This window comes from Onychomys torridus, chromosome 1 (assembly GCF_903995425.1).
Source record: "Onychomys torridus chromosome 1, mOncTor1.1, whole genome shotgun sequence".
Lineage (NCBI taxonomy): Eukaryota > Metazoa > Chordata > Mammalia > Rodentia > Cricetidae > Onychomys > Onychomys torridus.
Window position 1 is genome coordinate 162357389 of NC_050443.1, and position 27968 is coordinate 162385356.

A 27968-nucleotide genomic window follows, 5' to 3' on the forward strand; every position below is an offset into this window, starting at 1 on the left:
ATTTCTGGGGTACTTCCTGTGAGGTCTCAAGAATCCTAGAGGTGAATATCTCTGGCCTTTCAGTAGCTCACCATCTAGTTTGTTGTTGTTGTTGTTTGAGACAGGGTTTCTCTGTGTAGTCCTAGCTGTCCTGGATCTCACTCTGTAGACCAAGCTGGCCTTGAACTCACAGAGATCCTCCTGTATCTCCCTCCTGAGTGCTGGGATTAAAGGTGTGTGCCATCACAGCCTGGCAGCTCACCATCTAGTGAAGGAGAAAATCAAAGAAAAGAAGGATCATGATGTGGTTAAAAAGAGCAATAGCATGTATGGAGATGTTCTGAGGATACAAAGGAGTGACAGAGACAGAGTACTAATTCAACCTGGATGGCAAGGATGGGGATGTCATGAAAGGTGAAATGAGTTAAATCACTAAAGGAAAGGAAAGGGGATGGCAGTGGGGGAGGGGTGGGCAGTAGAAGCAGGATGAGGAGGATTATTCTACCGAAAAGCATAAGTAAAAACATATTCACTGCTCTTAACAGTTAATAAAAGGAACTGCAGGAAAAATCTTTCCTTAACCTGTCTCCATTCCTAAAACTTCTGCCTGTGATGCTTTGAGAAGCACTGAGATGGGTTTGAATTTTGGACTGGGATATCTGTATGGTAAAAGGTCTTCAAACACTGTTTCCATCTGCGCAGGCTCTGGGACCATATGCATTTGGTCATTCATTCCCTACCATCAGTTGAGTACTTTCAGTGAGCCTGGTACCATTACATGGCTCCTTCCATGGGGTAGACCTAAATCATGGGTTCTTTTAAATGCATCGGGAATGGAAGTTTCGGGAATAGAGGCAGAAGCCAGGCAATTCCAAGTGATTCTGAATTCTGTCAGCACAGCATTCAGTCCTCTGCTTATGGAAGGGAAACACACTTATAAGCTATACAAGTAGCTCTAGGTTACTGTTTGATCGTGCGTCATCACCTACAGTGAGGATCTGGGGACAGTGCGATTGCTTGGAAAGTAGACAGGTAACCGTTCCCATTTCTCCTCTTCCTAAAGGGTAGAAACAATGAACATGTCATTGGAGACCAGTTACATAGGCTGTCTGCTAGTTTGTTGAAAGTATAGAACACATACTTTTGGATTCAGATATTTCTCAGAAGAATTTTATAAACGTTGTAGTCTTTCTACTGTCATTATATGTGTGGCCCATCTTCTGGAAAAGGACACAGAGGTCTTCTTGGGAGTTAGGTGGGCTACAGTCAGACTTGCTGACTGCTTCTACATGGAAGAGAAAACTCATAATCATATTGTAAATTTTGTTGGAGAGGTGACTCATGCCTATGAGGAAGTTTGATGTGGGGTCTTCTAGAAATGTGACTGAGTCCTTAAGAGAAGAGAGAGTAGAAGGGGAAAAGGTGTGCTAGGTAGGATCAAAAGCAATCTTCACAGAACTGATTGCTAGTGAGCATTTGGTTTTCCTGCCAGCCCTGGGCGTGGTTCACATCTGCGTGTTGATGTCACTTGGGAGAGGTAGATTAGACTCAGAAATCATGCTCAATTGAGAATTCTGCTGGGAGGCATCCTTGGCCAAATTTGGGAAATTTCAGAAATAATTTGGACTCTGTCCTGGGCACTTACTAGAATCACAAGCTGTAATGAGTTGGCTTGGTTATGGGGTTTCTCTAGTGGTTTATAATGCATGGTTTAATGAAGATGAAGGAGAAGTGTGAAAAGCCACCATCTACGGAAAAACCTGAAGACTATTGCCATATACATTTGGAAGAATTTGGAAAGATAAGGAATTCACAGAAATGTGATTAATTATTGGGCTGATCAGTATAATTTATTACAAATGGATGCTTGAAGAGGTTAAATGACAAAGGCCTAAATAATAACAACAAAAGTCACACATTCCAGGCTGGAAGCAGGAAGATGAGCGATGTCTTGGGAATTCATTGGCTCACCTTCTTTCCTTCTATCACCAGGACATTTCTACTGTGGATGACCTGCTCCCCCAGACTCTGCGAAGCTGGGTTATATGCCTTTTCGGCATAATTAGCACTCTGGTGATGATCTGTATGCCCACTCCAATCTTCGCTGTCATCATCATACCTCTCGGCATTATTTACGTGTCCATTCAGGTAAGTCTGGATATGGTTAGGTCTCCCTTCCTCTCTGCTGTTGAGATCTCTGAGACTCTTCTTTTGTGTCTGCTGTTGGTCACTCTTCTCCAACATCCTTGCTGTGCCCAGGAAAGCCCAGGGACTATCCAAAGCTCAGTTGTCAGTATCAGCTGGTGTGGGTCACAGCATATGTCACCCTATACTGCACTCCAGAGAGCGTGAGTAGAAGACATGTTTGGATTCAAGACCATTCTGAGGGGTAGGAATATAGCTCAGTGCAGAGCACTTGAGAGGGAGGAGGGAAGGAGAAAGTGAGGGAGTGGGGTGGATTATTCTGTAAATTTTCACAGTTCTATAAGGTCCCCTGTCTTAGGGTTGTACTACTGTGATAAACACCATGACCGAAACAACTTGGGGAGGAAAAGGTTTATTTCAGCTTACACTTCTCAGGTCACAGCCATCACACTGAGGGAAGTCAGGACAGGAAATAAAACAGATGGCCAGGAACCTGGAGGAGGAAACGGAAGCAGCCCTCCTGCTTGTCCCTCGTGGCTTGTCCCTCGTGGCTTGTTCCTCATGGCTTGTCCCTTGTGGCTTGCTCTGCTGCTTTCTTAGACCGTCCAGGACAATTGCCTAGGAGTGGTACCAGCCACAGTAGGTAGGGCCCTTTTACACCAATCATAAATGAGGAAAATGCCCTACTGACTTGCCTATAGGATAATCTTACAGAGACATTTTCACAATTAAGATTCCTTCTTCCCAGATATGTTCGGGTTTGTGTCAAGTTGACAAAAAACAACCAGCACCCCACAAGAAAAAACAACCAACCCCCCCCCAACAAAAAAACAACCAACCACCACACCTGTACAAGGGTTAGGTCATTTCCAGAGGATGTGTGGGGCTGTTGCTGCTTTTGTCTTTGGAAGGGATAACTACCTGGGCATGTCCCTATGTGGGGGTTGGATCTTTTCACTTTAGAGCGTTTCTAGTTTCATTGACAAGTCTGTGAGTGTTTCAAGTTCAAACTCAACAGTTTTCCCAGAAGATTGGAATAAGTAGAAGGCTCCTCATGCCCACAATAAAAATTGATGAGAAAAAGGAAGCTATAAAGAGAATGCTTTCCTGCAAGTTGTCTTTATTCTTTAAAATAAAATCATTTTATTTGGGGTGTGTGTGTGTATGTGTGTGTGTGTGTGTGTGTGTGTGTGTGTGTGTGTGTGTGTAAGGATGATAAATGGCGCTGGTGCTGGTGCTGGTTACTGGTGGAAAAGTCACAAGCCACGACCATGACTACCTAGTAACAGAGAGCTTTATTGGGAGGAAGAGGGGGAGAGGAGAGAGGCAAGCCAGGCCTGGAGAGAGAGAAAGATGGTAGGGTGAGGGGAGAGGGGAACAGAGCAGAGAGAGCAAAGGGAGTGTGGGGTCTGCATCTGGCTTTTAAGGCATAGTTTGTGTGACCACACCATGCACATGTAGTCAGTCACCAGCGCCCACTGATGACGTAATACGCAAGACCCCAAACTGCGCATGTGCAGACCTGTAGCTGGAGTGAGGGCAGAATTCTGACAGTGTGTCCAAGTGCACAGGCACATGTGTGGGAGTCAGATGGCAGCTTTGGGGAGTCAGGTTTCTTCTTCCTTTTCTGTGAGTTCTGGGAATCAAACTCTGGTCGCCAAGTTTGCATGAGAAGAGCCTTTACCTGCTGAGCCTCTCACCAGCCCCCCAGTTGCCTTTGTGATAACCCGAGGACCTCTACAGTATGGTTGTATGGCCTTGTACCTGTGGTAAGAGAGTACCTCTTGCGCCTGGGTAGAGTTCTGCAGGTACACTTCCATGTCTACAGCAGTCTTTTAACTCTCATAACAAATCAACAAGTAAGGCAGGGTTATGTGAAGAAACTCATAGTGTTTTGCATGCTGATTCTCAAATGCTGTTTTTCCTTATACTTCAGAAAGTTCTTGCAGCTTCCATTAACGACACAAACCTGTTCACCATGCCTGTCATCGTGATTTACCTGCGTTCTCTTACAACCAGTCCAGTCCTTACACCCTCCACACTCTGCATATCTTCAGGACTACCTTTACCAGCACACCATGGAGGCACAGCTTTGGTCACTCCAGTGGTCAATCTCCATTTTAATTCAAACTTCAGCATTCTCTACTATTTTTAAGAGTTTTATTTATCTTATTTTATGTGGGTGCATGTTTTGCCTGAATTGTATGCATGTGCACCAGCTATATGTCTGGTGCCCACAGAACTGGAGTTACAGATGGTTGTGAACCACCATGTGGGTGCTAGGAACCGAACCCAGGACCTCTGTAAAAGCGACAAGTTTTCTTAACTACTGAGCCATCTCTTCCCTACATTATATACTCATTGGGTCCCAGCATCTTTTACAAAATCATCTTGGCGACCATTTCTCTAGCCGGTACAGAAACTTCCATCTGGATAACATATGATGGTCTAAGGAAAGAGATGGGCCTGACTGCAAAGCTCCTCCTGAGGGTTAGAAACTCAAATTATCTCTCTCTGTTCCCCACCACTATAGTCTTCTTACTGTTCTCTTCCTTATACCTCATCATTCCTCTAGCCAGACACAATATTTCGAGCCTCTTTCCTGTTTGGATGTGAGCCATAGCCATCAAGTGACAAATGTTGGGTTATGGACAGAAAAAAAAAAGAAGAAGAAGAAGAAGAAGAAGTGTAGTGTATGCTTGATGGCCATGTGACTAGCTGACTCTCGGTTTTTGTGTTCAGATGTTTTATGTGGCTACTTCCCGCCAGCTGAGACGCCTGGATTCTGTCACCAGATCCCCAATCTATTCTCACTTCAGTGAGACAGTTTCAGGCTTGCCTGTTATCCGTGCCTTTGAGCACCAGCAGCGATTTCTAACATGCAGTGAGAGGCAGATTGATAACAACCAGAAATGTGTCTTTTCCTGGATTACCTCCAACAGGTGAGGCTTCCCTTAAGTATTTACTCAAAGGTATGTTTCAGGGTTCTGCGTGTTTGACATTTGGCATGGGAGGGCAGGCATAGCCAGTGGTATAAAATTCATTCTGAACACACACACACACACACACGCGCGCGCCTGTCATGCTGTGTAAGTAGAAAGAAGAAAGTATGAACTTTGGAGTTGGAGACAGGTTTTCCATCCCAAGTTTCTGTTGACCAAGCTAGGTTAATTGCCTTGGCCTCTCTAAGAAAAATATCAATGTTTTTATTTTTCAATGGTTAGAATACAATGTGTCTTACAGTTATGTGACATTTGTGAATATTTGGAAACCCAAGTAGCATACACAGGCTAGGTAAATTGAACAATATCTGTTTAGTTTCCTGAGACTTGAGATGAGATTCTCCATAGGCATGGTATTCATTTTAGGGTGCCAGAAGAAGTAGAGGTTGGAGTGAAGAGAGTTAGGAATTTTTAAGTAAAAACATAGATGACAAGAAATAAAAAGATCACCTGAGTAGTGTGGGTGGAGCTTTCCCATACTGGGAGCCACTTCCAAATTACCACACAGAGGCTTATATTAATAGTAAATGCTTGGCTGATAGCTCAGGCTTATTACTAGCTAGCTCTTACACTTAAATTAACCCATATTTCTATTTATGCTTTGCCATGTGGCTCGTGGCTTGTTACCTCATTTTTCACGCATCCTGCTTGCTCAGCGGCTGGCTGGCGTCTTTCAAGACTCCCTGACTCCACCCCTCTCCCCCCATCATTCTCAGTTTGGCTCTCCCGCCTAACTTTATCCTGTCCATATTGGCCAGTCAGCTTGTTTATTAAACCAACCACAGGGACATATCTTCACACAGAGTAAAGGAATATTCCACAACAGAGTAGACGGAATCAGTAGACCATGGCAAGCAGTCAGGTATGTCATTAAAAGAGAAAGATTTGGGGGAGTGGAAATTCTTCAGTGGCCTTCAGAATACCTTGCGATATTAAGGGCAGGCTAGTGGTGATCAGTAATTTGGAACACTGGTTTGAATTCTTAGAGACTTTCCAAGAAGGAAAGGCTTATGAGTAAAACCATTGGGTTCTTATTGTAATATCTGCTAGAATTATTGATACAAATTTAATTAAATATACTTTATTGAGAAAGTTAACTTTTTTCTAAAGATTTATTTATTATGTGTTCTGCCTGTATGTATGCCTGCACACCAGAAGAGGGCACCAGATCTCATTATGGATGGTTGTGAGCCATGTGGGTGCTGGGAATTGAACTCACAATTCAATTCTGGAAGAGCAGCCAGTGCTCTTAACTGCTGAGTCATCTCTCCAGCCCAAGAAAGTTGACTTTTATGAATTATATTAAACTATGTATTCCTTGTTTCCCCACACAGCCCAGCTCATCTCCCTGTATCCGATTCACACCTAACTGGGTTCTACTCCCAGCGTTTCTCCACTGCAAAGCAGTGCTATGACAGTGCAGTAGTGCCGGAGTCCCAGCTCTCCAGTGCTTCCTCATGGTTTCAGAAGAAATCACCATTCATTTAAAATGCCGCTGCTTGCCAGTCTGCTGGCATGACTTTAATCCCAGCAGAGGCAGGCAGATCTCTTAGAGGCCAGCCTGGTTTATACAGCAAGCTCCAGGCCAGCCAAAGGCTGCATAGTGAGACCCTGTCTCAAAGAAATATAAACACTTAACTTGTATGTGGTCCTTGTATCAAAATCTCCTCCAAAATGCCTAAGAATGTTTTAGATTAATTATATATTATATTTTCAGCACTTTCCCTATATAATTTTTATAACTTGAGACTTTGGGGAATATTGCATTGTAGGATTCCTTTAGTTTAGAAAACTCTTCTAGAACCTTTAAAATGCTCATTTCCCTCAAAAAATCAATTTAATGAGTTATTAAGAATTTAAGTATTTCTAAATCAAATTGAGAGGTAGCTCCTAAGTGCACAGTGTTCCAGCTCAAGCCCTCTAAGAGTGTTTTACGGGCTCCCACGTTCCTTGTTCAGATGAGGGAGTAGAGACTAATGCCACCTCTCTTTCTGGTCCTGTCGCCCTGCAGGTGGCTTGCAATTCGTCTGGAGCTGGTTGGAAACTTGATTGTCTTCTGTTCAGCCTTGCTTCTGGTTATTTATAAAAATTCCTTAACTGGGGACACTGTAGGCTTTGTTCTGTCCAATGCCCTCAATGTAAGTCTGAAGACTTGGCTAAGTCAATTAATCTTTTGTTGTTTTGTTTTAAGATGGAGTTTCTCTGTGTAGCCCTGGCTGACTTGGAATTCATTTGGTAGACCTGGCTGGCCTCGAACTGAGAGATCCACCTGCCTCTGCCTCTGATGCTGGGACTAAAAGTGTGAGCCACCACTGCCCAGCAACTCAATTAATTTTAAACTGAGTCTGAAGTGTACTGAGGAGCCCATGTCCAATCCAAAAGGACTAGGAAGACTGAGTTCAAACCCTGGCTCCACATCTTTACATGCAAATACAGTCCTTACCTCATTTAAGTAGGCACTAGTGCCATCTGACAAAATGGGCATAACTCTTACTGTTCTTATGACTTAAAAAGACAATTTTTATATGTTTCTATATAATGGTTTCTTATATTGTGCCTTCTTCATTGGTTCTAGTCAACAGAGATTATATATTTCTTCTCCAGAATATAGGGGTAGTCAGAAAATCCTTTGGACCAATACCTTCTGAGTTTTCTTTTTTTACATCACAGAACAAGTAAAACAAATGATAATAAGGAATGTGACAGAAACATACAACGAATCTCACCCCAGCACCACTGGGGGGTACATGCTGATGTCATTGTTTCCCAGCATCCTAGGCAGTGCTAGCACCACAGTAGCTGTTCAGGATATTTGGTCACCCCACTATGCAGCTTTTCCGACCACTGTTCCAGAGGTTTGCATGGCCGTCGTGTGCTTTATACAGCGCTGTCTTCGTTAGATAGGACACCCCAAAAGAGTGTTGTTCTCCAGAGTCACTTGGTTCTTGGTGCCATTTCCCGTTATCTTCCAGGATAGTCAGGACAGAGTCAGGACACCACTAGAGTGAACTAAAATTAAATAGTCAAGTATCAGCAGTTACATGTGGTTCAACCCATACAAAGTTGTTACTCTTAGACACCACAGTCCTATCCTGTATTGTGTGCCTTCCTCTCTCCGACCACCATTGACTCCACAAAACTCCTGTGCAGATGCGCAAACTCCTGATTCCTTTCCTGAAGGAAGCTCCAACCTGAGTAATCCTTAAACTGTATTCACCTACACCGTGACAAATCTTTTATTAGTGGTTGGATACATGTGAGTGGTAGCAGGGACATCCAGAGTTTGTTTGTGTAAAGGAGGATAAGGGCCCATATGGCTCTCCCACCTTGATGGCTAAGAGTGAGTGAGGACAGGGAGGGAAGGGGAAGGCAGCCTTTTTGAAAGTCTGTTAATGCCCTGAGTCTTTTCTCAGGGTATCCGCCATTTGTAGAGTGCCACACACAACAACTGCACAAACAACGTTAGGTGTGCAGGCAGGAGACCTGAGCTCTGGCACCTCTTCACCAGAGCCAGCCTCTCCAACAGGAGCTTTGCCCAGAACTATTCAAAGTATGTACTCCCTTTCATGGCAGCACCACACACTTTAGCATCCAATTGTTTCCCATTCAACCAGTGTACTGGTCTTATTTCTTGGCTAAGAAAATAAGGATTAAATAAGAATTATCTTTTTATACCACCAGTCCTAAATAGAATGTAACCTCTCTGTTAACCTTGTGCTACAACTAATTAATTGAGCTAGTTTCTGAGCCTGAGGTTTTTGGGGTTTTTTATTGTTTTTGTTTTGGTGTGTGTGTGTGTGTGTGTGTGTATGTGTTATAATTTTTTTTTCTTCTCTAGATCACACAAACCCTGAACTGGCTGGTAAGGATGACATCAGAAGCAGAGACCAACATTGTGGCTGTTGAGCGAATAAATGAATACATGCATGTGGAAAACGAGGTGAGAATTGGTGAATCTCATGAGGAGGTCCATGAAACCCTTTTGAGAGGACATCTTCGCTGTTAAAACTATCTTGAGTAGGTTACTCATGTTCCTTTTTTTTTTTTTTTTTAAAGATTATGTATACAGTGTTCTGTCTGCATGTACACCTGCATGCCAGAAGAGGGCGCCAGATCTCATTACAGATGGTTGTGAGCCATCATGTGGGTGCTGGGAATTGAACTCAGGACCTCTGGAAGAGCAGCCAGTGCTCTTAACCTCTGAGCCATCTCTCCAGCCCCATCATGTCTAAGCCTCCTTTGCTCTAACTCAAAGGACTTAATTTCCTCAAACTTAAGACTAGGAAATGTTTTAATAAATGGTGGTGTCATTCTGGAAATCCATAGAGCCACCTTGTAGGATAGCATTTCTTTATTGAATCAAGTTAGAAACCCTCTGGAAGAGCAAAGCCCAGCTCACTCAGTCAAGGGCCTGCTACCCTGCGGTCATGGGAGTGTTTGCTACGGCGCCCATCACTCCTCATCCTTTTGCCTTGCTAGGCACCCTGGGTGACAGATAAGAGGCCTCCAGCCGACTGGCCCAGCAAAGGTGAGATCCAGTTTAACAACTATCAAGTCCGATACCGGCCTGAGCTGGATCTGGTCCTGAGAGGGATCACCTGCCACATCAAGAGCACAGAGAAGGTAGGTGATAAAGAGTTCTGGAGACAGTTCTGCCTGTGAAGTCTTGTAACCAGAGAATGTCTGGCACGGAAGGAGGATGCAAAGTCTCCATCATTTGGGTGCAGGGAGAGGATTAGCATACTTACTGTAGTCTGGGAACATGTAAGGAATACAGCCAGAGGGCTGGATCCTGCCTCCCTGCTAGCCTACCCTGTGAGGAGATAATGTGTGTGAAGAACTCAGGAAAGAAATGGGGGAGTGTCAGGCTCTGAGGAGAACTGTTGAGAATAACAGTGTCCCTAAGAAGGAAATGACCTTGTGTTTCTTCTGGTCTGTGAAGTGGATCGTCCTCCTACAGAGCTCTTGTCCTCCAAGGTTGGGGTCTGAGGTAGGCAAATCAATCCGCCAATCAACCAACCTAGGCAAGGAGGTGGAGGAGCAGGTTTCTCATCTGGTGACAAGCTTTTCCTTCCTTCTACTGAAAAAACAAAACAAACCAACCAAGTTCTCCCTTCAGCAGCACATACACTGAACTTAGAGCAGCATAGGGAAGATTAGCATGGCCCCTGAGCAAGGGGGCACAAAAACCTGTGATGCATTCCATGCTTTTCAACTGCAGGCCGCTAAGGGACACTGAGAATGGGAGAAGTGGTCTCCCCAGGGAAGAGCACACCAAAGGGTTATCCAATACCAATGGTCAGCTCTGAAAACACACACATGCGAGTAACATTATACAGACAGAGCAGGTTGTATTTAGGAACATGTGTGTGTGTGTGTGTGTGTGTGTGTGTGTGTGTGTGTGTGTATTCATATGCGTATATACATATATGCATGTGATAATGAAAAAGGTAATGGATTTGAGAAAGAGCAAGGAATGGTATATGGGAAGGTTTGGAGGGAAGAAAGGAAAGGAGAAATGATGTAATTATATTATATTTTAAAAAGTAAAAGAAGTAATAAAAAGGTAAATCAGTACAGTTTTATTTATGTATGTGATGAGTGTGCATACCCATGCCCATATGTAAAGAGCAGAGGATAACGTACTTGCTGCATCATGTGGGTCCAGGGATTGAACTCAGGTCATCTGACTTAGCAGCAAATGTCTTTACCTACTGAGTCACCCCAAAGGTCCCTTTCCCTCTACTTTTTAAACTAAAAAATTTTAAAAAGGAATAAATGTGTAATTGTCAAGATTAATTGTAACAACAGCTGAGAGGTCTCATCCATTTCTACCAATCACTGTTTTCAGCCCACAGCCACTGAGGAGGGAGTGGGAGAGCCATTATTTTCTGAAATCTGGGAAGTTTTTTTCTCTCAACCAAACTAAAATGTTTGATATAAGGTGTTTTGTCTGTAGTCTGTTTGTTTGTTTAAAATCACCTGTGACTATCACATTGTGACTATACAGGCTAATTTTTTTTTTCCTCCAAGAGTTGCACGTGAACTCGATGTAAATGAACTCTATTCACAGATTGGTGTGGTGGGCAGGACGGGAGCTGGGAAGTCGTCCCTCACAAACTGCCTCTTCAGAATCTTAGAGTCTGCAGGGGGCCAGATCATCATTGATGGAGTGGATATTGCTTCTATTGGACTGCACGACCTTCGAGGAAAACTGACCATCATCCCCCAGGTTAGCACACACAGTAGAGAGACAGTGACACAAATGAACAACCGGCACAGCCCCGCAGTCATATGAGTCACTTTTCTCGTCATTGTCCCTGACAAAAAGCAACTTACAGGAGGAAGGGTGATTTGGGCTCGGTTTGAGAAGGGGCGTGGTCCATCGTGGTGGGAAGGATGGCAGCGTGAGTGGACCCTGGTAGGCGGCGGCGTCTACACTCACCAGGTAGAGACGAGTGCGGGCGCTCCACTATGCTTTTCCTTTCTCCTGTTTAAGACCACACCTCGTGGATTAGTGCGGCTGGTGTTTAAGGTGTCTTCTCGTCTCAGTTTACCCTGTCTAGATACTCCCTTCCAAACATGCCCAGGGGTCTGTCTCCTAGATGGTTCCAGACCCTGTCAAGTTGACTATCAGGACCCACCTTTGCACCAGGATTCCAGACTGGTTCCCTAGGACTCTGCTTTTAGAAGAGCTCTGGATTTTGTGCGTACCGTGTGGCGGCTGCTGGAACTGACCAGTAGGTGGCAGCAACGCAACAGCAGTCAAATAGAGCAGATGATTATTTGGCGCTTCCGGAGCCCATCATGGTTTGCTGAGACCTTGGTAATTAGTAGTAGCAATTTTGCTGCTGAAGCTTGAAGCCATTAAGCTTTATATTCCCCATTTGATGTGACTAAAAGATAGAGGAGGGAATTTGCTGCAGGTTTCTGCCAGCAAGCGGAACATTTATTGTATCAGCAAGAAAGACCTCCCTTTGGCTTGCTCTATGGACCCTACCAAAGTAAGGATTGCCTTGGAAGCCTCTCCACTCTCAGGAGGTGTAGAACCATTGCTCCTCTCTGCACTGTGGCCGAAAGTCTGTGGAGGATTTGTTTGGCTGATGTTGACCGATGTGTGTCATCAGATGCCCCCTTCAGTCACATGCCCATTTTGGTCTCTCTCTCTCTCACTGCATTGAGACAGCGTCTTCCTTGGAACCTGAGTGTTTTGGAGTTTTTGCTTGTTATCTTTGTTTTTATTTTATGTGTTATGAGTATTTTGCCTGCGTGTATGTAAGTGTGCTGCTCACAGAGGCCAGAAGAGGGTGCCAGATCCTCTGGACAGTTAAGGGCAGTTGTGAGCTGCTGTGTGGGCACTGGGAACTGCATACACAGGTCTTCTGCAAGGGCAGCAAGTGCCTTAACCACAGAGCCACCTCTACAGTCTCTGGAGATGAGTGTTTTTGGCTAGGCCAGTGGTCAGTAACTCCTCTCTGCTCCTCTCTCCCTCCAGCACATAGGCTCAGGAGGCCACATTCAGCTTTTTTTTTTCTTTTTTTTTTTTTAAGATTTACTTAATGTATATGAGTGCTCTATCGACTTCAGGCCAGAAGAAGAGGGCATCAGATCCCATTAAAGATGGTTGTGAGTCACCATGTGGTTGCTGGGATTTGAACTCAGGACCTCTGGAAGAGCAAGAGCAGCCAATGCTCTGTTTTTGGTTTTTGGTTTTGTTTTTTGTTTTTTGTTTTTTAGTTTCTCTGTGTAGTTTTTCCTGTCCTGGATCCTGCTCTGTAGACCAGGCTAGCAGAGATCTGCCTGGCTCTGCCTCCGAGTGCAGGGATTAAAGGTGTGCACCACTGCTGCCCAGCACAGCCAATGCTCTTAACGGCTGAGCCATCTCTCCAGCCCCCACACTCAACTTTCTGTTGGATGCTGGGGATATAAACCTAAGTCCTCAAGCATGAGCATGAGACATCTCTTTGGCCCCCATGTTTCCTTGGTTTGGTACATTCTCTTTTTTGTCCTCTTCAAAATGTAAGGTCTTCTTGGACAACTACACCATTTCTTCTATCTCCTTAGTCTATCTGTAAACCAAGAGTTTTTGTTTCAGGAAGGGATATTCTCTTCATCTCCTAAAGAGATTCGGCAGCAAATCTGGATGTCTACAGGAAGGTCCCAGAAGGGACCAGAGCAGGTGCAAACCAAGGACTCCTGTTGCCCTGTGCTTAGCTCCCTAGGTGTAGATATTCCAGGGCTTTGGAGGAGTTCAATCGTGAACCGGCCTCCTGCCTAGAGTTCATCTCAGGGCACTTCTGGCCACAAAGGATGACTGAGTCCTTTGCTGATGTCAGCACTGACAGCTCCCCATTCTTTGACTTGCAGGACCCCATCCTGTTCTCTGGGAGTCTAAGGATGAATCTAGACCCTTTCAACAAATACTCAGATGAGGAGATTTGGAAAGCCCTGGAATTGGCTCATCTCAAATCCTTTGTAGAAGGCCTACAACTTGGGTTGTACCATGAAGTGGCAGAGGGTGGTGACAATCTGAGGTAATGTCTTGTAACCTACTTCTTCCACAGGCAGTGAGAGGATGTAAGGGAACTGTTCTTCGTGTTCCTATATTAACTATGGTCTGGCATTATGGGATTTACTATAGGTCTAATTCCTAATGTGTAAAACTATGATAAAAAACAGCTGTAAAGTGCTTAGAAACACTTGAAAGCCTTTGTTATTAAATGTGCCCTTCATGTGGCATTATATCACATGAGCTTATGAGTGCCACTATTGTGGAGAATCATCAAACGTAGAGTCTCACAGTCTCAGCAGCAATAGCCAGCTCCCTGGTCCAGCCAGAGTCTGGTCTATCTGTTATGAAGCACAGACTGGACACAGGCCATGAAGATCCCTACAGCTATGAAAGGCATCCCAGTTTGAGAACCACTAATATAAAGGGTGCATAGATGAGATTTACCGCTGGAAAAGCCCTTGAGCATTGTGGAAACACCTGGAATTGATACAATCACTCTGAGTTTATACTTCTTATCTTAAAATATATTTTTAATATCCTGACACTTCACTTCTGGTCCATTAATGTGGGTTCTGGCATTCTCCCTATGAGAGTTTGGGGTTTCCCTTCACATCCTAAATGTTAGTCCATGCTGCTCATGGACGGTTCTTGCTTTGACCCAGGTTCCTCGGGAGTGGAAGGCAGGACACAGACCAGTAGTAGTTAAACATAGGAAGGGAAACTCAGTAGCTCAAACAATGGGCTGGATGCTCTGGATGAACCTAGGAGCTTCATATGAACACAGAACTCCAGACACTATGCCTACTAATCTGAACCTACGTTTTAGCAAGATTCCCAGGTGGCTTGTGTGCATGCTGCAACTTGAGAACCCTGCTTAGAGCCCCAGTTTCTAACTAGACTGAGGAACTCACCCAGGGAACTTAAGCCGTGGTGTCCAGACTGTCCCCCAGACCAACTGAACCCAGGACTAAGATGACTTCACCCACGGGGGCACTTAGATGGTTTGGTAGTGAATGTCATTCACCTTGCTTTCCCTTGGCAACAGACACAGGAGCCAGCAAGGCCTAACTTGCTGTTTAGCCTGATGTAAAAGACCATTCAAATATGCAGTCAATACATACATATTAACACCTACTGTGTGCCAAGCACGGGACACAGAGGCAAACAACACAGACACAGCCCTGTGCCTTGAGCACAGGAAACAACAGGGGAGCAAATGGCAGTGCTGCTCACATTGCAGAGGGCCACGTGAAACATTATGGCGGGATGTGATGGTGACGTCCCTTCTCTTATCTGTGCTGACTTCACTGGTGTTACCAGTGCTTTGATGCAGACCTGTGTTTGAGACAGGTCTAGGGGATTGAACGTACATAGATTAGGAGGGAACAAAACTGCTTAACTACCTGTGGTGGCTGACACTTGGCAGAGGAGCACAAGGGAGCAGCGAGGATTGTTACTGTGAAGCAGAGCTGACCTAGGCAGAAGCCGCCGCCAGCTAAGTTAACAATTCTGCAGTGTGCCCGATCTTACATTACAAATACTGGAAGTTCATCTTGGGTGACTTCTCATCTCCTGCAGAAATTTTCTTACAGAGAATTACAGAACATTAGTCTAGCTACCCCCCTGTTTAATACAATCCCTAATGACCACAGCAGGGAAGAGTAATTAGCAGATTCCCAAATTTTTCCTTCACATCATTTCCCAAAGCTCCTTTATGTAAGTAAGAGGTCCAGCTTTCATTATCGGCTTTTACCAAATTAAAGCTATTTGCATTTTACAAGTATATTTGAATTCCACATACATTGCATCTCACACCAAGACACCAGGCTCATTAGATGGCTTTGTCTCTAATCAAGGCAGAAAGCCTTGAACAAATAATTAGCCTTGAAACTAGAATTCCACATTAAAATAATGAATGCATGTGCTAAGGCCACAAATGAACGCCATTGGAGCATCCTTCGGCAGTGCCACCCTGTATCAACAGCATCAGGTCACACACCGCTGTCGTAAACTTGGGGGCGTTCATGTTGGCTTGCAATTGTCGCTGTCTCTATGGCCAAGTACAAAGCACTGCTTTGGGGCCAATGCTTTTAAAATTTGCTTCAGCATAAACATTATCTGGAGTGCTTATTAAAAATGTACAACTCTAGGCCCTTCCCCAGTCCATGTTAAGGGAGACCCAGAAACAAACTTTTCATCAAGATTTTCTGATAAGTTTTCTGAGGAAGTTTGAAAAACATTGGCTTTAACAGTGACCAATGGTAGGCTTGGAAAACCTGATCTGGGTCACAAAACTGAGCCCTAGCCACAGGTTTTCCCCTAGTTTTTCAGACTTATATGTGACTTCTTCTGTTGGCTGCAGCATAGGGCAGAGGCAGCTCCTATGCCTGGGCAGGGCTGTGCTGCGAAAATCCAAAATCCTGGTCCTGGATGAGGCCACAGCTGCGGTGGATTTAGGGACAGACAACCTTATTCAGACGACCATCCGGAATGAGTTCTCTGACTGCACGGTCATCACCATTGCCCACAGGCTGCACACCATCATGGACAGTGACAAGTGAGTGTGTGTGTGTGTGTGTGTGTGTGTGTGTGTGTGTGTGTGAACATCACCATTGCCCACAGGCTGCACACCATCATGGACAGTGACAAGTGTGTGGGGACAGAGCCTAGTCCAGGGCAACAGTTACAATGACAGCTGGAAGCCCAGAGGCACTTCACAGCAGGGGGCTTAACAGTGTCATCTGGAGTCCTGAGGCCTTGCAGTTTTAATACATTCAGCCAAAACTGTACGTCGAGCTAATAAAAGCAAACGGGGTAAGGATAAAATAGTGAACTCTATTGACTGAGTATGCGAAGATCACATGAGGCAGATGTGGGCACATTGCATGTGTGTGGAGAGGAAGGAGCCCCCTTTAACCCAAGCACCTTCAACAGCACGTACTTTGTAACACACACACACACACACACACACACACACACACACACACACACACACACACACACACGTGTTCTACTCCATCAGCCCCTTCCATCCAGGGTTAGACACAGATGGAATCTCTGCCCATGCTCACTGCTGAAGTTGACTACAACTCAGTCCTGTTCTTACAGATGGTGAGCTTTGAGACACCACCCTCTAAAGCTTGTCTTTCTTCTGTTCCAGGATAATGGTCCTAGACAATGGGAAGATTGTGGAGTATGGCAGTCCTGAAGAACTGCTGTCCAAAACTGGTCCCTTTTATTCTATGGCCAAGGAAGCTGGCATTGAGAATGTGAACAACACAGAGCTGTAGCAGCTGGTTCCACAGCTGGAGAACTATGAGGAGCCTCCTTATTTACTTGTGGTTTTTGTGACTATGTCATGGGTGCAAAGATACACATTTTGTTGCAGTTGCTCAGGTTGGCCTCAAACTCTTAGGCTTAAGAAATCTCTGGTCTCAGCCTCCCATGTAAAAATATACATTTAAAAGAGTATCATAAATGGATACTTAAATAATATTATCAGGTACTTTAGAAAATCCTCAGCTGAGCTGGGGAGATGGCTCAGAGTGTTGCCTTGAAAGCATGAGGACCAGACTTTGAGCCCCAGATTCATTTTTTTTTAAAGTGGACATGGTGGCACATGGTTATAATGCTAGTGCTGGAGAGCCAGAGATAGGCAGATCCTGGGGCTCAGTGGCCAGCCAGCATCGCCTGCTTAGAAAATTCCAGGTCAGGAAGAGACCCTGTCTCAAAAAAACCAGGTGGATGGCGCCAAAGGAACAACACTTGAGGTTGAACTCTGGCCTCAACGCACACATTTCCTACATAAACAAACACGTGCACACACATCTTAAAAAGAAGAACCCGCATTGCTCTGCCTTGGTTAGAATTTCTTCTACCCCCCCATTCCCAGAAATAACTGTTATCCTAAATTTCATAATTTGTTTGCCTGTTGTTTTAACTTTTACCACCTGTGTATGTTTAAGAAATGTATGCTGTCTGTTCCGATGTAAATGGACTCATACTGCATGTATCCTGTGGCTATCCCTTTGTTCAACAATACATTTGCAGTTTGTCTGCATTGATGCACATGCGCGGTGCCTTCACTTTCACTGCTCCTCAGCAGGAGAGCATTGTGTGACTAGATCATACTTAATCTACTTACGTATTGGTGAGTGTTAGGCTTATGTCCAGGGTTTCTCCTTTTCTATTATTAACATTAGTGCTATGAACATCCTGGGATACTGTGTGTGTTTCTCTAAAGCCTAGTTTGGAAATGGGGGTTGTGCAATGTTTACATGGTCATCCTGAGCAGTTCCAGTTTAAACAGTGAGTACAGCTAAGACTTCATTTTGGGGTCACTGTGTATGTCCCTGGCCTCTGTGGAGGGGCAATATCTCTGTGTTTCTTGGAGGGGCATTCAGATTTATTATATAGCTTTTAAAATGTTGTATCTCATTATTTTAATATCTGGATTCTTTCTCATCTATTGTTTTTAATGTTTATTTTTACTTATTGATTTCTCATTTTTAAAAGATTTATTTATTTTATTGTATCATATGAATGTTTTGCCTGAATGCATGTATGTGGACCATGTGCATCAGAAGTTAGAAGAGGGCTCCAGAGTCCCTGGAGTCACAGAAAGCTGTGAACCACCATGTGGGTGCTGGAATTGAACCTAAGTCCTCTGCAAGAACAGCAAATGTTTTGATCATGGTGCTAGCTCGCCAACCTCCTCCACTCCCGTGTACTTTTTTTTTTTTTTTAATTTTTGATGTCTTACTTTTGTATGTCTTCTGAATTTTTGCTGTGAACTTCTTATCTCCCTTATGATTTGATCTAGGAATATTCTTTGAGGTTGGAGTTAAACCCAAATTCTTCCTAAGAAAAATGTTGAAGGCTTCTGCCAGCCACCTGGGATATCCCCCAGACCTCCTGGGACTAAATTCTCCACTAAGAATCCAAACCAAGCAATTTGGGCAGCTTTAGATCATAGTCATATAGAAGCCCTGGTTTGTAATTTACACGTCTCAAGGAGAGTCCCTGCTTCAATGATAAGGTGGAGATGGACATGGGCTTCTGCTGCTGTTGGTGGCATCTGGATTCTATGTGGCCGGCTCAAGAGTAGTTGTTTCAAGACTCAAGTTTATCAGAGGAGTCTGTATGGGTTTATCTTGGCTTTATCTCTTAGCTGGCACCCTGTTTTAGCAACAGAAGTAGACTTAAGCTTTCTTTTTTTGGAAGTCTGCCTGTCTTTGTCCCAACCTCAAGATGCTTTTTTTGTGTCACTTTGGAGGAGCATTGTATTCTTCCAATTGAGGATGTAATTATGAAGACTTTAATCTATCCAGCACTTCTCTCTTTAGTCAGGTTCTCAGAGGAAGGGTATAAAGCTTAAGTGGCCTCTGTTTCTTTGCTCTGGCAGTTACCAATTGCATCTTTTATCCAAATCATAGCTCCCCCCCTACCCTCTAAAAGTAGCTCTGATTAGCTAACACTGTACAGGTTTCCAGTACATGAATGGTGGCCAGCAAAGCTGTGTAGCTACCAAACAGCTTGGGGACATTATAAAAGTTCATAGTCAGCAGCTAGCTTTCAAAGCTAACTTTTGAAAAGTTACCAACTTACTCAAAATGTAGCTCCTGTAGCTGCAAATCAGTATGAATCAAAGATTCTGTCAACTGTACCCATTGTCTTAGTACCCCAGAAAGAGCATTCCTAGTTAACTTGGTGTGCCTTGCATGAGATACATCCCTTTTTTTTTTTTTTCAGCAGAGGAATGGCATTTGAGGGTTGGTTAGTATAGTGCTCTGTCAGAGCTAAGTTGCATCTCTGCTATTCACATTTGCTCCTTGGTGCTCCGTGCACCGCCCCTCCACAACCAGACTCTGATGCTCCCTTACTCCAGTACCACTACAACCATCAGCTCCATCATCTCTCTTTCTTGGCTCAATTTCTTTTTCACTACCAGATAATCAGTTTGCATCTTTTTTTTTTTTTAATCTCATTGCTGGAATTTTAAGAAATAGAACTTTATTGTTCTGTAATTTTAAAAAACTTTCTTATTTCTTCTCAAGCACATTCTAAATAAAAACAATTCTCTAGTTTGCTTCTTTAAACAAGTTTTCAGGCACACAGCATTTGGAGAAGCAAGGGGAACTTTGGAAACCAGAGGAACAGTTTACACCTGCTGAGAGCTAACTTCCCAAACCAAGCCATGTATTGCAGATGGAGGAGGAGAGTCCTACCAAGGTCCCCATTTACTTCCCAAACTAAACAGCCCAAGCTGAGCCTTGCATTCTTATCACCAGAGACTTAGACTAACAACCTGTTCTATTTATTTAGCATCTAGTAAATGTCTGGCATTTTAAAGCAATTTAATATAAATAAAACTATTTTATTTAAATATTCATTTCTATTGTGTCATCAGTTAATATTCCTCTGCAAGTTTGATTTCAGCAAATTTATTTCTGGAACAATTTTAGATAAGTACCAAGGACTAGAAATCCTTCCAAAATGCCACCATTATCTCCAGGAATCTTTCGGCCTCTTCCTGTGTCCTTGGGGATTGTTCTGTGTGCTGGGAATCATTGAGTTTCCAGATGAAGAAGCCCAGGCTATTATTAAGCTATTGTCCTTCACTTTCAAACCTGTTCTTCCTTATTTTGCTTTGTACAGTTAAGGCTGGGCCTTACAAATCCTGGTTTTGTATTGCATCCTAGCCCTGTGAGTTTCTACCATCAGTAGCCGCTGCGGAGTGTCCTGGGGAGGTAGAGTCTTGTCCTTGCCTGCTCTGAAAATGACATAAGAAAAAGACTATATGATTTTTTTCAAAAAATCAAATGTAAGAATTGCTCATTTTCTTTTTTTGAACATAAGTTTTTATTGATTCTCTAGGAATTTCACATGCACCTGACCCCACTCACCTCCCAGTTCCTGTTTCCATCCTTCACCTTTGTAGCATCCCCCCAAAAGGAAAATTAAAAAAACATACTAATTAAAAAACAAACAGAAATCCACTCCATCCTCTGTCTTTCCCACCTCTCCATTACCTCTTCATTCATCTTAGTGGCAGTGGGAGCTGCAGTGTGGGAGCTGCAGTGTGGGAGCTGCAGTGTGTCCCCCAGTAGACCCTTTGTCCAAACAGCTTTATTTGTGAATGTTCACTGTGTAATGAGTTGTTGGTCTGGCTCAAGGGTGCTGGCTTCTGGTACACAATCAGTACTGGATCCTCATCAGATCCTGCTGTTGCCCTGAGTCATGGAGATCCTGTGGCTGTGGTTCCAGAGGACCAGGCCCTTCACGTGCTCCAGCAGGCAGGTCATAGATGGGGTAGATGTTAGGGAGGGCTAACTCAGAGCTCTAGATATGTGCCTGGGTGGTAACTGAGTTGGTCAGTCCAGGCCGCTGAGACCACGTGCCTCAGGCGAGGGGTGGAGCCAGCTCTTCCATTGTGAAGGTGTAAGTGTTACAGCTCTGAAGGGAAAGGTATCCTGGTAGTCAGAAGCCAAGCTTGGAAGGGAAAGGTTGGGGGTTGGAAGGGGCGGTGTTACCATTAAACTACTTCCTGTTGAACGGGGGCATCGAGGTTCTTGGGGCAATCCTGAGCTTACAGCTATGCCCAGGGCTGCTAGAGAGGGTGTGACCCAATTGCTTGTTTGTCATGCTGTGCCACTATGAGCCTAGTGATGGGAACTGGCAAGGGTTCTTCACTGGATACCACTCCTAATTTAGGAAAAAGGAACACCAGAACACAGTCCCAGACTACCTAGCAGGTAGGCAGCAATAAACTTGAGCGCCACAGAGAATTGAGGCATCGTGAGTGTTTGGACATAGGGGCCAGGTGGTAGTACTAAGGGTTATGGTATTACTGCAGTCTGTGGAACCCAGGGTATCCACAAGGTATGTTCCTGAGGCATTAAAGCAGTCTGTGATACTGAAGAAAGATGTGAGAGGGCTAATGGGTGGTAGTGAATTTTGGCTCAGTGCAATTAACAAGCAGTGAGGTGAGATCTAATAGGACAATGGGTGAGGCCACAGATAGTGGTCATGAGTTTGGCCCTGGAGGGACACACAGCCAGCATCTCTAAAGTGGTCACGCAGGGCGTTATTCAATAGCTGATACACAGAGGGTAAGGTTTGAAACAAGATGGTGTGACAGGGAGGTGTGATCAATATCATCAAAAAGGGGTGATATTGGGGATGTAAGAGCCCTCAAGGAACTTTGGACCACTTCTTCTACTGTGTCCATACCTGGGATACGAGAGTGGGATGTACACCCTTTGTATTTTGAGTATGCCTAATAGGCAGCTGTGATAAATGCTATAGTAAAACCTACCAATGACTCCTGTCTCCCATCTGGGGTGCTATGGGGCCTTAATTAGGATATAAAAATTCCCCATTCTTCATAAAAAAAACAGCGTGCCATCCTGAATATGTGTTATGTCTCTTACACAACCAATAAGGACAGCCTCCATAAGTTTCTGGCCAGCACCAACAACAATCTCTGGTTTAATCATAGAGAAAGCAAGCATAGGGGACAGGTGTTTTAGAAATTGATTTTGGTGTTGTGAGTCAGTTGAGGAATTAAGATGGGTTCTCATATCTTTCCTGGATGACCTCTTCGACCTTTGTAGCAGGAATCTTAAAAGTCCTTATTAATAAAATCAAACCTGAGGCCAGTTATCGGGGTAATGCTGTTAGATCAGAGAAGCAGAACAAGCCACAGCTTCCTCACCTCACCAATTCCTCAGCTGATGCTGTTTTCTCAGACTGGAAGCCTCTGTATCCTCATCTGAATGGATCTCAGCTGAACTGCTGCTAAAAGCCTAAAAGCTTAACCAGCCTAGTTCCTGGTCCTCATGCCTTATCTACCTTTCTGCTATCACTCCCTGGGATTAAAGGCATGAGTCACCATGCTTGGCTGTTTCCAGTGTGGCCTTGAACTCAGAGATCCAGGCTGATCTCTGCCTCTGGAATGCTAGGATTAAAGGTGTGTGTGCCACTATTTCTGGCCTCTATATCTAGTGGCTGTTCTGCTCTCTAACCCCAGATAAGTTTATTAGGGTGCACAATATTTTGGGGAACACAATACCACCACAGACCTTTTCATAATTTACTGCTTTAAGGGTGGCCTTGTGAAGACCAGCCAGGAGGCAAGTTACAAATTGATCCCTAGCAAGGATGCCCCCTTGGGCTATTGTAATTCAATTCGGGGTCCTGGTTGAGGGATGTCTAAGCCATGACGGGGTGGGCAGCCTGTCTCTGAGAAGGGAGGAAGGGAAACCAGAGAGGCTGGAGAGGAAGAGAGAGACTGTGGGTTGAAGCTGATGAGGGGAAAGCTTGTTAGTGTGATTGAAAATAGCAGAAGAATCATCTGCTTTGGGCCTCACAGGTAGGAGGAGTTTAAGCCCCAGCGATAGACAGAGGACACTGTGGGAGGGAGCTGAGAGATGCGCCAGCCAGTGAAGGGGTGTGCAGGGGGTGTGCAGGAGCATATGCGTGCGTGTGTGCGTGCGTGCGTGTGTGTGTGTGTGTGTGTGTGTGTGCACGCGCGCGCGCTCGTAGACTAGACAAAAATAAACAGGGCTTGAAGTGGAGAAAAAAAAAGAAATAAGAGATTCCCCATTCCCTATCATTTCCCTGATCACTCACAGTATTTGTAAAGGTCCCCAATAATATTAGGATCTAAGGTGCCATTAGGTGGCCCTTTGGATTGATTATCTAAGTGGTATTAAGGCCAAATTTTATTGCAAAAGCAAACAAGTTTAGGGCCCTTCAAGTTGAGTGCCAGGTGTAGAGGCTGGAGGTTTTCTAAGAGGCATCCCAAGGGGGAATGGAGGGTATGGAAGACACCATTTCCATGGGTGAGAGAGGCAAAGGGAAATGTCACTGCTGCCTGTAGTCACGGCATCCCCAGGACTCAGGGAGGACCAAATGAAGGCCAAGCCATTCAGTGGGTCATCACCACACTCAACGGGAGTCAGGGGATCAGCCTGGCTAAGCCAGTGGAGAGACTGGGTGCCCTGGTACCAGGGCTCTCATAGAGTCGAGAAGAGAAAAACTGAGCTCTAGGGGGAGGGTCTCATCCACAGGAAAGGCTCAGGAGTGAGGTCACCAAAGCCACAAGGGCCTAAAGAACTTATGGGCTTACAGGCAGCTCCAGGGGGAAGACTAGAAGAGGGCAGGAAAGGGCACAGTAACCCAGGTGAGCCTAAGAAACAGCCGGATTAAAGTTCCAAGGGTGGGGGGGTATGGGGTCAGGTGAAGAGGGCCAGCTGTAGCCTTAGAGACTGTGGCTAGGGGTACATCTGCTTCCAAGAGTACTAGGGGGTGCCAGACACTCAATGGTGAAATGTTTACCCTGACCAAAAGGGAAACTCTCCTAATTTCTGCTGGTGGGTGGGATGCTGAGCAATCAGTGAGCCTGAAGGTGAGTCCACTGCAGATGGACTGGAGATAAGGGATGGGGTCCCAGTGTGGCTCAGACCACATGGGGGAGCACAGGCACCAAATGTAGTGTTACAGCTCTGAAGGGAAAGGTAACCTGACAGTTGGAAGCCAAGAAATACCCACATTTCTGAAGGGAAAGGTATCCCAACAGAAGTGTTACAGCTCTGTTCTGGTGGGATTTTTTTTTCCCCCAGCAAAATGTTACAGTCCTTGATCTGGGAAAGATTTCCCTAATCCAAGCGTAACAACTCTGCTCCAGCAGAGGAAGGTTTCCCCAGCAAAATTGTTACAGCTATGCTCCAGAGAAATGGTATAGCTCTACTCAGCGACCCCAGAGTATAATAATTCTGCTCCAGCAGGGGAAAGTTTCCCCAGCCAGTGTTACAGCTCTGCTCTGCTCTGGTGAAAGTTGTTAAAGATCAGATCTGCTGAGGGCGTTTCCCCGCAGAAATGTAGCAGTTCTGTGAGGGCTGTTACAGTTCTGTGAGGGCTGTTAGAGTTCTGTGAGGGCTGTTACAGTTCTGTGAGGGCTGTTACAGTTCTGTGAGGGCTGTTACAGTTCTGTGAGGGCTGTTACAGTGTCTCTGCTCCACTCTGTCATTACAACAAACCTCCCTCGAGATGTATTGGGAGGGGTGAATCTAGGAGAATGACTACTTCTGCCAGGGTGGAAAAGGGCAGCCCCAAGCTGATCAGGTACACCGCTTATATAGGATTCTTAGGGGTGAAGCTTTCCAAAGTGGAGATTTTTCAGGGTGGGGTTTGATAGGATCTCCATTCCTAAGTTTGGGACAAGCTCAGAGATTGGTTGGATTTCATGCTCAAGGATCGGTTAGTTTCGTACTCAAGAATTGGTTGGTTTTCATGCTCTGGGATTGGTGAAGGGATTACTGAGTCTTCCAAAGGATTAGCTCTGACCACAGGTTCTTTCCTAGCTTAGCACTAACATTGTTGCCTGCCTACTGCCTTTGTTAATGCTCATCTGCAGGTAAATTATGGTCTAGTTCCTTAGGACCTGATCCCCACAGTATCTCCCTAACATGGTGGTTTTTTTGTTTTGGTTTGGTTTTGGTTTTTCGAGACAGGGTTTCTCTGTGTAGCTTTGCACCTTTCCTGGAACTCACTCTGTAGACCAGGCTGGCCTTGAACTCACAAAGATCCACCTGCCTCTGCCTCTGGAGTGCTGGGATTAAAGTAATTCTTAATTGTAAACCAATTACAGCTGGTCTGCTTTCCTCTTCCTTCCTAAGTTGTCACCAGAACCTTCGTCTTAGTGGGAGTGGGAATCTAACTCAAGGGCCTGCTTTGGCTTACTTCTGTTTTGTAAATAGTTTTATTTTTGTTTGTTTTCTTGGAGCACAGCTGTTCCTCTATTTTTGTATTACCCATGCTTGCTTTCATGTTGCAATGCAGAGTTAAGTCGGAAGAGAGTTTGTAGCCTTCATTCCCTAAAATATGTACTCTCTAGATCTTTGTAGAAAAGGTTTTCAGGCTTATTTCCATCATCAAAATGGTGATTTGCCTCAAAAATATTCTTATGATAGATGTTCGCCATCAAACCTATTGAACCTGACAATATGTCACATTCCATTACAAAAAAAAAAAAAAGGATTTTACCATTGTAATTAAGAGTTTGGAGGTGGAAGAGTAGATCCTGGGTTATTCAGGTGTGCCCGGTGTAAAAATCAGAGCATCTTTATAGGAGAGTCTGTGGCTGGGGGTGTGGCTCAGTAGTGGAGCATTTGCCAAGCACGTGTGAGGCCTGGAAGGAGTCAGGAATTCAGAACCAAAAGAAGGTGATATGAAGATGCTGAGAGACTCATGGAGACACTACAGCATTTGCTTTGAAGTGAGAGGAAGAGGGGCCAAGCTGAGGACAAAGCCAGAAAAGGTAAGGGACACCCTCCCTGGGAACCACAAAGAACAGAGTCCTTGATTTGAAATTCTGGTGTGTTTTAAGACACAGAAATCATGGTGATTTGTTATGTCAGCAAGTGGTGAAACACCTGCCTCCATCTTAGGCGGGAAAACCATCTTAGAGTAAAGACAAACTAGACTCGTTCCTGTTTACGATTAAATCTGTGTCTCAAGGACTGAGCTGTGCCCACCTGGAACCTTAATTACACATGGTTCTGTACTGCCTGTTCCAGCAAACAGCAGCCAGGTCTTTTGTTTCCAAAAGTTGTTAGGTCCATCTTGCAAACCTACCTTTGTTTCACAAGGTTATTATAACCACCTGTGGCAGGATAATCTTTTTTGTATACTGTAAAGATGTGTCTCTGCCTAAGGCACCTTCTGATTGGTTTAATAAAGAGCTGAATGGCCAATAGCTAGGCAGGAGAGAATGGGTGGGACTTCCGGGGAGAGAGAGGAACTAGAGATGAATCTGGGCACTGAGAGATGCCAATGAGACACAGAGGACGCTGGACGGACAGAAAGAAGGAGAAAGACAAGTGGCAGAGCATGGATGAACAAACAGGTTCAGGTCAGTTACAGGACCTAGTGGGACAAGCCTGAGCTAAACGCCAAGCTTCCATGATTAATCATGTGTCTGTGTCATTATTTGGGGGTTGGCAGTCTAAGAAAGTCCGACAAGACTCACTACAACCACCAGTTGTTATGACTACCTTGTTATGTTCAGCTTCTGTAACCCTATTTGCCTGCCAACCCCTTCATTTGGAAACCCCCTACATCTGAGCTATATTTGTGCTGTCCACATACTCACGAGGTTGGGGCCACCCGCTGGAGTGTGATCAACCTATCCAGAGCCACAACCTTCAGGAAAACAGACTCCCTTTCCCAGGAGTCACTATCCATAGTGCCTGGATTAGTGGTGGGGGCTTGTGAAACGCTTTCCACTCCATGCCAGAATGTTGAATGACTTGGTCTTCTCGCAAAGGCATTTTTCCTGTCATGTCTAGGAATTTAACTCCAGCCTTCCCCGATCTCTGGCTCTTCCAGTCTTTCTGTTCCCACTTCTTTATGGTCTCTGAATCTTTGGGGAGGGGATGTGATGTTACAGATTTGTGACTGAGCACTCCACTGAAGAGTCATTCTCTGCACTTGGACCAGTGGTGAGTTTGTGTTAACTACCGTCCACTGTACAAAGACACTTCTCTGTCGAGGTCTGAAGCTGTACTCATCATGGGTAGATATAAAGTTAGAGGGCAGCTTGACCCTTCCTGCACTCAGCAAAATAATAGAAATAAGTTCATCTGTGGGGCCTGCGAGCTGGTTTGTAGCCAGATTTCCGGCTTGTTTTCACAGTACTGGAAGGTGCTGTGTGGGCTGCTGTGGGAAGAGCCTTACCCAACAGTGAACATGATTTTTTTATGGTGAGAACACTTGAGACACTCATGAGCAAATGAAGGAAGGAAGGGACAAATTCAGAACTTGAATAAGGAATTAAACTCCCAGGATGAGAAATTCAATAACAGCTCCTTGATCAGAGGGGAGCAAAACTCAGCAAAGACTTAGAAATTCAGAGAAAACAGAAATCCCAAAACTGAAAAACTCTAATCACTTAAATACTCATCAGAGTGATGTGAGCCTCTGGCCTCTGCTTCTCAAGGGCTGGGGTTAAAAGTGTGTACCACACACCAGACATCTTATACTGTATTTTTAAAAACCAAAGCTAGCTGTTAGAGCATGCATACACTTGTGTGTGGTGGTATTGTGTCCCCCAAAATATTGTGCATACTAATAAATTTATTAGTCAGGGCACAGAACAGCCACTAAATACAGAGGCCAGAAAATGGTGGCACTCACACCTTTAATCCTAGCATTCCAGAGGCAGAAATCCATCTGGATCTCTGTGAGTTCAAGGCCACAATGGGAACAGCCAGGCATGATGACACATGCCTATAATCCCAGGGAGTGATGGCAGAAAGCAGAAAGAT

General features: G+C 44.7%; 1 protein-coding gene and 1 non-coding gene across 2 annotated transcripts in view; both read left to right on the forward strand.

Moving 5' to 3' along the window:
* Abcc2 (ATP binding cassette subfamily C member 2) overlaps positions 1 to 17209 on the forward strand; it is a 58580-nt gene extending 41371 nt beyond the window's left edge. Inside the window, exons 24-32 of the mRNA XM_036179152.1 lie at positions 1972 to 2127; positions 4867 to 5066; positions 7138 to 7264; positions 8965 to 9066; positions 9606 to 9749; positions 11200 to 11358; positions 13494 to 13660; positions 16001 to 16195; positions 16799 to 17209. Coding sequence (XP_036035045.1) covers positions 1972 to 2127; positions 4867 to 5066; positions 7138 to 7264; positions 8965 to 9066; positions 9606 to 9749; positions 11200 to 11358; positions 13494 to 13660; positions 16001 to 16195; positions 16799 to 16928 — 1380 coding nt within the window. The 3' untranslated portion in view covers positions 16929 to 17209. The remainder of the gene's footprint in view (positions 1 to 1971; positions 2128 to 4866; positions 5067 to 7137; positions 7265 to 8964; positions 9067 to 9605; positions 9750 to 11199; positions 11359 to 13493; positions 13661 to 16000; positions 16196 to 16798) is intronic.
* Positions 10233 to 10338, forward strand: LOC118576841. The gene has a single exon (XR_004944046.1). It is a non-coding gene; the product is annotated as a U6 spliceosomal RNA (small nuclear RNA).
* Positions 17210 to 27968: the final 10759 nt, after the last annotated feature.